This window comes from Plectropomus leopardus, chromosome 5 (genome assembly GCF_026936395.1).
Source record: "Plectropomus leopardus strain MGB_pleo_1.0 chromosome 5, ASM2693639v1, whole genome shotgun sequence".
Taxonomy (NCBI): Eukaryota; Metazoa; Chordata; class Actinopteri; order Perciformes; family Serranidae; genus Plectropomus; species Plectropomus leopardus.
The window spans coordinates 31,776,741-31,790,509 of record NC_142180.1 but is presented as its reverse complement, the minus strand read 5'-3'; the positions used below and the strand labels follow the sequence as shown (position 1 = coordinate 31,790,509).

General features: G+C 37.6%; 1 protein-coding gene and 1 pseudogene across 1 annotated transcript; both read right to left on the bottom strand.

The window, feature by feature from the left end:
• Nucleotides 1-399: 399 nt before the first annotated feature.
• Nucleotides 400-8,551, bottom strand: LOC148189604 (laminin subunit alpha-3-like; annotated as a pseudogene).
• A 733-nt stretch (nucleotides 8,552-9,284) lies between these two features.
• Nucleotides 9,285-13,470, bottom strand: cts12 (cathepsin 12). The gene is made up of 8 exons (XM_042514336.2): nucleotides 13,440-13,470; nucleotides 12,153-12,298; nucleotides 11,937-12,056; nucleotides 10,777-10,941; nucleotides 10,461-10,682; nucleotides 10,205-10,373; nucleotides 9,513-9,618; nucleotides 9,285-9,384 (listed from the first exon to the last, which is right to left on the bottom strand). The coding sequence occupies exons 1-8, from the start codon at nucleotides 13,468-13,470 to the stop codon at nucleotides 9,285-9,287; spliced, it is 1,059 nt and encodes a 352-aa protein (XP_042370270.2).
• Between the last annotated feature and the right edge of the window lie 299 nt (nucleotides 13,471-13,769).

Below are 13,769 nucleotides of genomic sequence, written 5' to 3'. Positions count from 1 at the left end.
TCTGCCTAAACACGTTTGAAGCATGGTACCAAAAATGGTTTTGATCTCTATAGCTAATTTTCCTGTTGATGACATTTTTACAAAGGATGACTTTAAAATTTTATCAAGGCATAAAGTTACACATTTTTAAGGGCGGGCCAGCCATCACCGAAGTCTACAAGAGCTCCATCCTCTCGTCCAAATATACTTCAGGCACTTCAGGCTCAAAAAAAACAAACAAATAAAAAGTAGATGCTTCAGAACATGTCAAGGGAGCTACAGCCTGTGGCTTCCTTCCTTCCTTCCTTCCTTAAGTCGTCTGGATCTCAACAAACCCTCTTTGCAATATATGACTTTTTAATGGTGTTAAAGGTTCTGAGAGGCTAAAGACGTCTGTGTGTCACCCGATAATTACATGTCCTAGTCTGCAGAACATCTATTGATGCTGACAGGGCCAACCACCCTGGATCTTGTCTCCAGTGCAACAGGTCTTCCATTAAGCTTCACATTTGGTAAGCAGCCCACAAAGGGTGAAGACACGGGGACTGCGTTTGGCTTTGTTGTTCCTGAATGGAGAAGAAGAGAAGCAGAAATAGAAGATTCTCACTCTCATTCTATCTGTTATGAATTCTCTATTAAGACAGACATTTTGTTGACTTTGATTTTCTGTATTTTCTTTCTTGATCATGTTTTAGTTTGTTCCACATAGATTCAAAACTGGCAAGTGCTTTTGCAACATGATGTCACAGTGAAGCTGACATTTGTCCTTTTGGATATAAAATGTCATAATTTTATCAATATTTGTATACATATGTGGAAAGTTTTGTCATAATTAGCAAATGAATTCTTGAATCCTTGTTTTGCAAGGTCACAGTGACCTTTGACCACCAAGAAAATTTTATCAGTATCAATATCAATTTTTGGTGGCATGTCTGGCTGAAAACATCCACTTATCATGACACAATCGCTGCTGAAAATGCCTAAAAAACAACTGTTTTTGCTGTTTCTTGGTCTGCAGTGGTGGTGTCACACCATCCACCCTCCCCTCTAACTTCACCTCCTCACAACAAAGTCAGCTCATATATGTGTAATCAGAGCTGCATCACTTTAGAAATGTTTATATGATACATATGAAACGTACAAATGTAACATGGTTTGCAAGAAGTACAATGCAAACATTTTCTCCCAGTGACGAGGCTGATATTAAAACAAATGTGGCATTAAAAAAAGTCAACAGATGTCCAATGTTTCCAGACCTCCTCATGTAAAAGTCAATGATGCAGCCTCTAAATTTTCCTCCTTTTACATTTTGATCCTCTGTCCTGATATGAGGTGATCCTTGAATCACATTTACATTATCAATGCTGAGCTCCAACCTGAAAAAAACAAGACAGGTTCGGTAAAGGTTCAAATTAAATTTTAATTGAGATAAAGAAGACAGGACAAATCTCACCCTGTTGACCTCCTCGGTGCAGACAAGTAGTGCCAGCTTCCATCACTGTACCTTTTATCTGACCTCAGGGTATAATTATCACTACTGAACTCTACAAAGCCATCAGCCAAAGACAGCTTAAAGTCATTCACAGAGGTGGAGCCCTGCAGAAGATTAGAGAAGAAAGTTATCATTTAGCTTTTTTATTCTCTTTTAAAGCAGGATGTGAGGCGTGCAGGGTTTACCTGAGAGATGCTCCTGAGCAGAGCACCATCTCGGTCTATGCTCCTGAAACCCAGAGAGACTGTGCCTGGCTGTTCGCCCGAGAGAGCCGAGGAATCAGCAGACAGAGCTGAATACAACTTAGCTGAATGAACACCCTGCAGGAAGACAGAAACACACAAGAATTATACTCTGCTCTCAGTGTCCAGTCCTTATGGAGTGCTGAATGATAAAAAATTTAGCCACAATTTTCAAGCTGATATATTTGTAATATTTAGCTCATCCTTTTTAAATTTGGGACAGAAATCCATGCAAAACATGTTAGGTGTAATTCTTAACAATATGTTTATGTATGAGTTGTTAATCATTTTTCTAAATTATAAAATTAAAAATTAATATTAAATATTAAATCTCAATCTCTGGATTTTTTACATTAGGGGCCTTTGGGCCCCATCAGTGGGCGCTGTTGTGCAGAGGAAGATTATAGGCTTTTCTATGTCAAACACAATAATGTCGTTGAGTTGAGCTTTGTCTACTTTGTGAGATATTTGCAATTTTTCATAGTACACTGAATGCAATTTGCCCTCAAGATTTTTTTTGCAGTGTGGTAGTGTGTAAATTTGTCTTTGTGCCTGATGCTGCTCACCTGTTTCCACTTGGTGGGGCACGACAGACCGAATAAACGGCTGTGCACGCATGTGCCTACTCAAGGCCCCAGGTGCACTCCCACTGGCCTATTTGACAGGCGAGGGCGGGCGCCATACAGGTATTGCTAGATTACTTTAGCTAAGGAGGGACTGATGTGTAGTACTATTTACTTTATAATGAATCATGTGGACTGTTTAAGTTGATATGGAGAATGTGTTAGCAAACAAATACTTTTTTACAAATTTCAGTCCCAACAGATTTAATATCTTGCCGATGCCATTGACATTTGGTGCCAGATGGGTCCTTTAAGCCTGTTTGTGGTCTGCACCAGCTCCTAATATTTTTCTCTTTAGCAGATAAACGCTGCTACAGTGGGTTTTTAGAGCATTTTGTTGAAACAGTTTCCTGCTGCAATTGAAACGATGCTATGTGGGCAGCAAGTGCAAACCAAACCAGTGAAATTTCAGGTTGGAAAACCAAAACAATTGGCGAAAACACGCTTTAAAGCATTCAGTTGATAATTCTTGAGAGTCAGTCACCACGGGCACCACCTTTCACATTACACATAGTCATTTGATCCATTGTTGATTTATCAGTTGCAGCAGCTCTAAATCAGAGACGGCATACAAGAACCAGCAAGTTAAAAGGAATACTTTACCCTGTTGACAGAGTTTCTTGTCTCCTCGATCACATCTTTGATTCTCCTGATGCCTTCGGTCATGTTGGGAGTGGGAGACGCCTTCATACTGAGACCCTCAACTTGTGTGTCTTTGTCTTTCAACACAGGGAGCGCTGAGCTCAAGTTCTTCACTGAACAGACACAGAAAACAATCAAAAATTATGATTTCTGTCATTAAATACTCACGTGCCTGGTCTGCTTTAACCAATTTAGCGTCTATATTTACACTGAAATTTGTCAAAGATATTCTTTCCACGTCCTGGCTGATATTTCTCAGTCTCTCTGTTATATAATTGACGGTGGAGTTGGTGGCAGAGGCAGCTTTCTTTGCAGACTCTATCAAGATGTCTGTGTCATCTGAAATCAAAAGACATTTATGATGTACTGCGAAGTCGGCAGTATATCATCTTTTATTGTCAAGATGTCAACCAACCTTTTTTGATCTCTTCGAGGTCATCAGAGACGGCTGAGATGCCCGTTCTCACTGATTCTCCTTTTACCTTCTGCTGATCTTTGAGGGTGTTTACTGTATGTGACAGCACTTTTCAAGGAGATTGAAAAGTTTTTTACTTTTCAGATATCAGAAATCAGAAAAACATGACTACAGAGAAGAATGAGAAAGTAGAAATACTGTAAGGTACAAGTACAAAGAACTATTGAAAAAATGTGCATTCTGCTACAATCTTTTATACTAGTATGTAAAACATTCAAAAATACAAAATATGTTTTTTTGTTAAGTATGTAAGGGATATAAAAATGTAATTCATGTAGATGTTCACCAGGCTATGAAAACATTATGCAAAATCTTTATTTTTCTTTATCTTTATTTTATTTAAAAAGAGAAAAATAATAATGAAAAATTCTTAAAATGTGTTTGACTTGTTACCAATGAGGCTGTTCATGCACTTTAAGTTCCCTCTGAGTCTGGTTGGCTGCTGTTTGTAGAAAGTTATCTTTGAGTCCAGCGGCCCTGCTGATTAGGCCTCCCTCCTTCACATCCTAAATAACAGCAACAGAGTCATATTAATATTTTTGATACCCATAACTTTTACTGAACATTGAGGTTGCATTGCAAAAGCACCTGAGTTACCTTTAAAGTTTGCTCAGCAGCCTCACTGGAATGATTTGCTGCTATTTCTGCCTTCTCTACAGCATTTATCATGCTATTATAAGCTCCAATACCCAGCACGCTGATCGGGTCAGTGCTGTTAGAAACATTATGAAGCACTCTGCAAAAACATATAGCATGGTGGATTAATGTCAACATAAATATTCGGGAAATACACTTGGTACCTGTCAGCGCTCTGCACTGCTCTCAACGCCCTCGACTAAACTGAGGTTAATTTTCAGGGCTGTAATATCATCATCACTGAATACTGATCAAACAGTGCCTTCAATTTGTTTCTTAGCAACCAGAGCTGCATATCTTTATTAACCTACAATAAGATTTTATCTTTGTTGCCCTGTTATTCATTGATTTAACTTATGTCAAAAGTCAGAGTTTTTCTTGTTAGATTATTGTTATTTTCCTGCATAAACATGCTGGTGAAGGTTTAAAGTCTTTGCTGTTGTTGTTGTTATTATATAATCAAATCTAGAAGGGAAGTGTTTGTTATGGTGGTTGCAGCTTTTAACCGTTGGAGAGTTATGAATTGTTTAAGTGGCCAGCCCTCTATGAAGTACCCTCTGCTTCATGTGATTGTGAAGTGAATGTGGTTTGTATCAAAGTGAAAGAACAAACACCAAGCGCACTATTTTATCCATAAACGCAACAAAATCCCTGTGCCAGAAAGCAACCAATCAATACTTTTTTAAAAATCTCACACTTGTGTGCGTCCTCCTGCTCTGTGCCAGCTCGGTCTCTCTGAGCAGTGCAGCCTCGCTGAGCCTCCTCCATCATCCTGGCTTTGTCGTTTTCAGACAGAGTGTCTGACTCCACAGGTTTCACCTCTGTTTGCTGCTTTATCAAATCTAACAGATCACAATAACATAGACATTGCTGTTAAGGATACACCAATCATTCAGTTGCCTTTACAAGTCCCACAAAGTCACGGATGAGTCTTGGTATTGATCCAGTCTGAAATCTGCCAACCTGCAGAACAGTGATGTAATGTCATAACAATATAAACACATATATTATATCTATAATAACTAATGTATCTTTTACTACTGTGAGGAGAGCTTCAGCTTCAGAGAGAAGATCCTCTGAATTTAACTTTGTTGGATCCACACCCTGCAAGATCTCCTCCAGATCTGATACATTTTTAAGTGTCTGGAAGGCTGGTAATAATGTAAACGTTGTGTCAAAGCTTTTCATGTGCTTTTTTATGTACATTAGTTGTTTATACTCTACACTAGAAAGAAGAAATAAAGCTGACAATGGTTAAGATGACATTATGAGCTTTGAGTTTTATGGTTCATTGCTCTCTGTCATGTCATCAGTCTTAAAGAAAATACCTCATGCATATTCTTTTTTTTTTTTACAATTTTATAAATATGCAAACAATTTTTTATGGAGTTTCAGTTTGATTAACTGACAAAAATTCACTGCAGGTACCTTGTCAGTCAGGTGACTCAAGTCATCTCTGATGATAACATCCATATCTGCTTCCAGCTGTTTAACCTCTGGATCCAGGTGTCTCGCAGCAGTGCTGCACCTCCCAACCAGAACCTGCAAACACAGGAGATTAGAAGTACTTTTCATACTGTTACATAAATATAATAGAGGTTTTTCTTCTAGCAAACTCTTTGGCAAGTCCTTTATGGAAAATCTTTAATTGGATAGTTCATTACCACACATGCAAATACCTCAACTTTTACGGACTATACCTCAGTTTCAGAGATGTTCGCCTACAGGTCCTTCAGCCTGGAGAGTGAATTATGGTCATCAGAGATGTTCTGTAGTGGCAGCTTCAGCCGAGCAAGGGCATCATCCATCCTTTCCAGTCAGTCAGTAAAGACCCAGCACAGCTGTCACATTCTGCCAATAAATAACAGGGGAGGTTGAAACATTGCAGCACAATAACAGTTTTTATGTGACACTTTGTGATTTTAAGATAAAGCTTTAACACAAACTCACCATGGCAGCGATCACCACAGCTGCTGTTACCAGATCTGATGCACTCTGTTGAAAGGAAAGCCTGTGAAAACAGTTCAACAAGTCTGAGGGAGCATCAGTCAGGATATGTCAGCCTCCGCAACTTTGATTTTGATCAATCTTTAAAAAATCAATCTTGTGTCAGTGCTCCATCTTTACGGTAGTCCAATGTTAAATCACCTACTCCAACTGTGAAAAAATGTATTAGATGAGCTTTGATTAGGGATAAGCACGCTTATTAGGAAAAGAGATAGTTATGACTCTCTTTCTAACTAAAAGCCATTTTTATCAAACCAATATTTGTCTGTATATGTTTAAAAGTGTTTATTTTTCTTCAGTCAGAGAATCACAAATGTTCATGCCGTCCTTGTAATTGCAGAGCTTACCGCTGCCTCCATGCAGGTTGCCATAATATCCAAATGCACATTTTAAAGAGAAAAAATAAGCTGCTTTTGAACTTTCATATTTTTAGTTTCAGTCCTTCGTGGTAATATTATTCAAGTGCCTTGCACTGAGCACTGGATAGTAGGGATTAGGATGTAACATTTTGCTGCACTGATTAAAATCTTGAGGTGTAAATGATGCTTGTGTTTAGTTATGTGTCACTTCTTGAGCAACAGGACACACCTCTAACATCGGGCTCCACTGTGACCACATTCAACAAACATTCAACCAATCCTGAGCCGATGTGCAGACAGGTCAGTGCAAAACTGCGGAGAGAAATAATAAAGATAATCATACTGATGCAGAGCAAAAATCAGCTGAGCTTGATTGAGCTAAAAAGAGACTGACTTGTTACATTTAAAAGGGCATGAACAGGCACAGCAGGTCGTGTTGGCTGCATTTCCATAGTAACCCTCTTTACACCATTCACAGCGGTCCCCAGTGGAGTTAAATTTACAGTTCTGGAGGTCAGTCAGATCAGAAAAAACATGAGCAACATGTTTTCCATTTGATTTAGCCCACAAATGCTACGACCTTTACAGGAGCAGTGTGTAAGATTTAGGGAGATTTAGAGACATCTAGTGGTGAGGATTGCAGATTGCAACCAACTGAAATGTCTCCTGGTTACAATTCCTTTGCTTTGTTGTTCAGGAGTTTTTTTACCTGGAGCCTAATTTGCCGCAGAGGTCTCCTCCTCTTCCAAAACACATGAAACGGGTGATTTAAAATGCTAAAGCAGTTCCACATTAGAAATCAGTCTCTTTGATGCTGTTTGGCATTTCAGAGGCTGCTACCTGCTGATGTGTTTCCCCATGTCAATAATAGAAATCATATCAATTTGTTTAGTGTTCAAAGGTTTAAATGCTTATAAAAGGCTTCTGAAAGCATCACAAGAAAAATGATGTTCCAGGTTTAAAAGGGTTAATTTTTTTTACAGTGTCAGAAAAGTTTAAGTGGAGAATCAAATAATTGCGTGACAATTTTTTTGCAGACAGGTCTGCAGCATAATCTCCTTGTGAAACTGGTAAACAAAAATATAAAACCCACAAAGTGCTGCCATACCTGAGTGATGGTGTTTGCTGTCTGGTTGCTGAATGAGGGATCACAGAACTTTTCGGTGCTGTGCGTCTTCTCACGGATCTGATTGTGTCACTTTGACAGTTTCTCTGTAAAGTTAGAAACTGGAGCAAAGCCAAGCAAAAACAACTACCAAAAGCTTTTTATGTGAGACACAATGGAAACAATAGAAACAGTAAGTGTGATGAGTGCAGTCCACAGGTGGGCTGAAGGTTCAGTGAGGTGTGGTTGAACTTGCAGACTTTAAGGTCTTTAGGAAGCGGTGGAGCATGTAAGTGTTTGGTTGCAACGTGCAAATCAAGCCACTAATACACATAGAAGAAAGTGGTTATCACTTTATTTTCAGTCAATCCAGAAGTTAAGACATTTCAGTTGTTCCAGTAAGTAACTGATAAAACCAAATGTATATAATGGTAACAAAAATGCAACAGGAAAAAAAAGTATGTATTTGCATTGAATATACAAAGCGCTGCTTTATTTGTTTTGTGTCAAACACATTCAAGTTGAAGCCTGAAACACTGCACACTTTTTAAATGTGTGTCCCCCACCACCACCCCTTTATACACCCCCTTCCCAATGTTTCCTACCAAGTACAAGAGTCACTTAACAAAAATACCAAAGTTTTGCAGTCTGCAGAAAAAGAAATTGTGGCAAACATTACTCACAGAGTCATTCAGTGGGGCTATACACAAGAGTTAGTGATTGTTTAAAATTCTAAACAAATTTGTGACTTTAATTTGGATAGTCTAAATCAATGGGGTTGCTTTAAGTTAATGAATAATTTATTTAATATTAATTTCTTAAAGCACAACTGCACAATTTGTGCAAAAGAGGCTATGCTGTGTCTACCTTCTATGTTCTCTGACATTAATTAAATGCCGAGCTATTGTAACAGTTGCACAAATTTAGAAAGTACATCAGTTATTTGACCCTGTAATGTCTATTAGACAGCGTGTTTGCTAACATTTGCCATATTTGCCACACTAGCCATTAGGTTGTAGTAGCAAAATTCTAAGTGTATGTTATTTTTATTACTGAAATATTTACATTTTTATTTGTGAGTTGAAAAAAACATGTTATTAACTCCGTTGTTCTACATAGTCTTGCTTAAATTATTTATATTGCAGTTTTTTTTGGTGAGTTAGATTTATCACTACAATTTTGGCAAGGCTTATCTCTTGCCCCAGAGGCTGGTGTATGTACTATGTCCCTGAGAGAAGCAATATTTTCACTGTAAAAGGTCCATATTAGCACAAAACATTTGTCAGAGAGGCTGTATGGAGGAAAGAACCTGCAAAAATAATTCATAAATAGGCTAAAAATGACTTAATAAATAAATTAATATGCAGTTAAAGGTAACAAAAATAATATTAAAAGTAAGTGTAGGCATTAATTCATTGATAAAATGACATAAATTATATTTCTGTTTTAATTTGCTTTTTTATTTATTTGCCTTTGTAATAATCTGTGTTTATTTATTCCCATTTAGTTTTCCTTTTTTATCTGTTTATTTATTAAATTTAGCATTTATTTTTTATTTATTTCAAAGTTACTTTTTACTGATTTTTTTATTTATTTATCTAATTTTATTTTTGCCAGCTTTCATCCTCCATAACATTTAGCAAGCAGAAAATAAGGATAATGTGGGTTGTATCATCAATGACTGCTGTTCAGCATTAACACACGACTGAAGCATCCTATCAGAATCATAGAATCGGGTACAAAGCATAGCTCGCGATGCCACAGGTGTTTCTGCCATCTCGGATCATTCGCATGTAGCCGCCTTCACCCCAACCACTTCCCCAACTAAAAATAAAAAACAGCAATTCAGATTAAAGTAAAATACAAGAAACACTTGTACAATAGTTAATGTAACATGTAACAAAATCAACCTATGTCATATATTTTTATATATATGGAGGTTTTTTTCTGACCTGTTTTTGATGATCCAGTAATCTTGGCCTCCTTCAGAGCCGTAGCCAACCAGCAGCACGGCGTGACTCAGATTGTTTGGGTTACAGTTTGGCTCATCGTATATTCCTGCAAAAGAAATTCCAACCTACATCAGTGTATTGTTTGACCACTAGGGGGCAGCAGAAACAAGTAAAGACAACACTGACATATTATCACCTTTTAAGGTAATATGTCTAGTTTGTTAGCATCATATACGGTCTACAGTTAGCATACAGTTACTTATTTACACCTCTAACAGACACAGAGCAACATTATCTTTCATTTGGAGTGATGCTTGTGTCCACCTGATAAGTGTAGGTCCATTTTTGTGTCGTTTTAGCTTTATTTTGTTCTCCAGCTCCTACAAATTTGTCTTTTTTTTCTGCTTAATGCTCAACTGTGTTCATTAGCTGGTTGCTGATGTGGTCCGCTGTGTGGTGCTTTGCAGGCAGCGCACCTTGAATTTATCAGAACCAAAAACAGTAAAGTTGCACGTAAAAACAATGAGCTAAAAGACACTATAGAGTTTGAATTTGTCACTTTAAGTCCCATTTTTACATAGATGTAGCAATTTGATTCTATAATATGAAAAAAAATTAAGTACAGCAGTTTACAAAATTTATATTTTTTAAAATTTACTTATATACGTGTATAGAGTATTTTAAAAAATAACCTGAGCTGTAGAACAGAAAACTTGAATGATCTGCATCAACGGCTACTGTGATTGGACCAATCGTTGTCACGGCATCAGCCAGAGCCTGCTCATCTCCTTTGGGTATGAACCTGTAGTCTTTGATATGAGCAACTGCGAGCCTGCTGTCGTAGTAACAGGGCTGAGTGTCCTGTTGAGAGAAATACAATAAGTTTCCAAACACAAAATAATTAACTGGTTTTAACTGCTCTGATGGAGGCGGAGCCAGCAGCCTCACCACTGAGGTGTATGGGTAGCTGCTGGTCGACTGCAGCCCGTTGTTGACCACGTAGTCGTAGGCATTGGCCATCCAGGCACCATTGCAGCCATAGGTACCGTAAGATTTGGAGCAGTCCACCAGGTTTTGTTCGCTCAAAGATACAAGCTGACCTGTCTTCTTATATATTTGTCCCTCAATGGCTCCAGTCGTGCTGAAGGCCCAACACGACCCACAGTAACCCTGTGAAGAACATTTAAAACATATGGTAGATTTGAAGATTTTCACTAATCAGGCTGGATAAAATGCACTCAAACTGAATTTAATAACCTCTTACCTGGTCTTTGACCTCGGTGACATAACCCATGTTCCTGTAGTCGACAAACCAAGAATCTAAATACTTTGCATTGTTGCGCAGCCTTCGGGCCGAGATGGTCTTCCCTCTCTTCACGAACTGGGAGTTTATCACAGCACCTTGCAAAACCTGGTACTCTTGTCTCGTCTACATATAAAGAACATAAAAAATATTGTTTAAGGAATATCTTGATATTTGGAGAAATACGCTTATGCTGCATTTCCAATGCAGGGTTCAGCACAAGTCTGCACACCTCGACTCTTTTTTTTGGTTTTTCATTGCCAGAAGTTGTAGATAGTGACTGGAACAAGGTACTTTTTGTGACGTTACCACAGTCGAGGTTACAGGCGCGCTGAGCTGATACTAGAGGGTGGAGTCAAAAACTGCAAACCACTGATTGGTCAGAAAGACTCATCACTCGTGTGACATACGTCATCTTGCACAGCTCAAGCAGTTTTAAAAGTGAAATGTTCAGAATGCAGGGGAATTTAGTGGTTTCTAGTGGTGAGGGCACTGAAAAACACAATAAAGCAGTTTCTTATTACAAATCAGTATATCTCCGACACTGCTCATCATGAAAAGGCTTCCAACTTTAGAGGCCGACGAGAAAACACACACCAAAAAAAAGAAAAAATATATTAAAACCCAAAAATGTGAACATGGCAATCTCCATAAACAAGGAGACGCTCCCTAAGTAGATATAATTGTTATTCTATGGTAACCAAAAATTCCAATTCTTATTTCAAGCGATTACACATGAAAGAAAATATATTTATTATATTTTATTCCATTGTTGCTTATATATCTCCCCAAATCCTACACACTTCGCCTTCAAATGAGTAAATAGCGACCATAATCTCTTTATTAATCCCAGATTTTTTTTAAATTACAGGCTTCAACTTTATTTTTGAATAGACAGATGTCATGATGGGATTTTCAAACGTAGTCAATAAACTTAGTTTGTTAATATCATGAAATATTTATATTTGCTCTATTTTGGCTGCTTCACCAGAGAATCGTGTAAGAAAAATTAATTGTACTTTTGGGTATAGTGACAGTTAAGATCACTCTATATGTATTCTATACTTTTATTTGAGGTTTTAAGCAGTGGAGCTTTGAGAGAGAAAATCCCAACCTCTTACCAAGTCTCCATATTTATTCATGGCCATAGAGAACGGCCTCATCCCCATGAAGAATCCATGATTATTGTTTTCAATTATCTGTTTGTTGTCCTCCCAGATGGCCCTCCTGTGCATGTCGTCCTGCATGTCAACACAAAACACATCACAGAGAAAGTCACATAAATCAGAGCGTACATGCATTTGATGCTTGCATTTCGGACATGGAGTCAGTCTCACCATTTCTTCGTAGGCGATGCCATTGCTGCTCTTCCAGATCTCCCACTCAGTCAGGACGGCCTCATCTGAGTCTGAGGACACGAGCTGAGGGACACACAGCAGGACAGAGAGCAGAGCTGCTCGCAGCAGGACGCCGACCTGCTGGACTGCAAGGACAACAACATGACAGTGGAGTCACACCTTTTGTTTGACCGTAAGAGAAATTATTATTATTTTATTTATAATTATATTTATTAAAAAATATTAGAATATTTGTGAATTGTTCTACCATTCAAACAGAAACATCAATAACATGAGCATTTAGACACGTGTTAAAGTTATGTTTTTGTTGCACACTAACGTTTATAAAAACTATTTTATTTCATTTGAAACATACTTGTCTACAAACTAAAACATCAGAGGATAAACTTTTGAGCTGTTTTTTGTAAAGTTTTTTTTTCTGAGGATACTTAACATGTTTGATATTAAATTTTTATTGTGTAAATTGTAGAGCTGGTCAAGTTTACTTAAAAAGTGTGTACCAGTAAATTAAATGCTAACAGCAGAAATAACTATGATTTAGCAGTGGCTACTGCAGCCTTCTGTAAGTTTTATTAAATAGCCAGAGTTTTAAAATATATAATTTTTCTGCATGGTTTCTTTTTTGTTTGAATTGTTGTGTACTGCTGAGAGGAAAACACCTTTTCCTGCAGGGCGAAGAGGCTGTAAAACAATCTACAAAAAGTGATGTGCTGCTGTGATATTAGCAAAATTAAAAAGAATGACATTACAGGATAAGATACAAGAAAAAAAATGCTTTCATCGTGAATAAAATAAATCAGATCTTGCCTCCTCTATGTGGGGTTTTAACAGCTCTACTCATTCATGTTAGGCCTCAGATTTATACATGTGATACTAACTTTCTTACAATACTCAGAATACAGAAAACCTAATTTGTTAAAGCTACATTGTACGTTCTTTACAAAAAAGCATTTTCATGACTGAACTGCCACTAAAATGCAATTTAATGTAAAAAGTACATTACAATACAACATGTCTGATGTATAAAATACGTGATGTCAGTGGATTGCAACAGAAACTCTGCATGTTGCTGCATGCACAGATAAGCCTGTAAGGTCATATACTTAAATTAATCTCATTTCTCAGAGGGTGTTTTCACTGGCATTTCATGATCAGACAATCAAAACTGTACAAAAGTTATCTTTAAAATAAGAAGTAAACTTTTGGATGTTTTTTTAACACTGTGCTCCATATAAAAGTAAATTATAAAAGCCCTCGCCGGCTTACCTGCATAGATGTGCGTCTGTTTTGTTCCCATGTTCTGAGAGGGACTCAGGGCAGCGACAGAGAAACAGACTCACTGTCATCCTTCCTTTTATAGCTTTGCAATAAGTGCCTGTTTCCACTATACTTTAACAGATCCTTTAACCAGCACTCATGGCAGCACCTGAGAGGGACATTAGTCAACAAAAATAAGACGCTTTCGCTGCTCCTCCTCCTCTGTAATACCTCTATTATCATTTAGAGAGAGCTAAAGCTGCAATATTGTAAATCCTTCAATTACCGGTTTATAATTAAGCATAACACCTGACATCTAACTTTACCAAAATAGTGGTG

What these genes read in the sequence shown, in the direction of transcription:
- cts12 (XM_042514336.2), bottom strand. Translation starts at nt 13,470, where the DNA reads ATGGGAACAAAACAGACGCACATCTATGCAG. An exon ending in GCATCGCCTACGAAGAAATG is followed by an intron (nt 12,057 to 12,152) that starts GTGAGACTGACT and finishes GTTGACATGCAG; the next exon opens with GACGACATGCACAGGAGGGC. An exon ending in TTTTCTGTTCTACAGCTCAG is followed by an intron (nt 9,619 to 10,204) that starts GTTATTTTTTAA and finishes TTTCTTTTGCAG; the next exon opens with GAATATACGATGAGCCAAAC.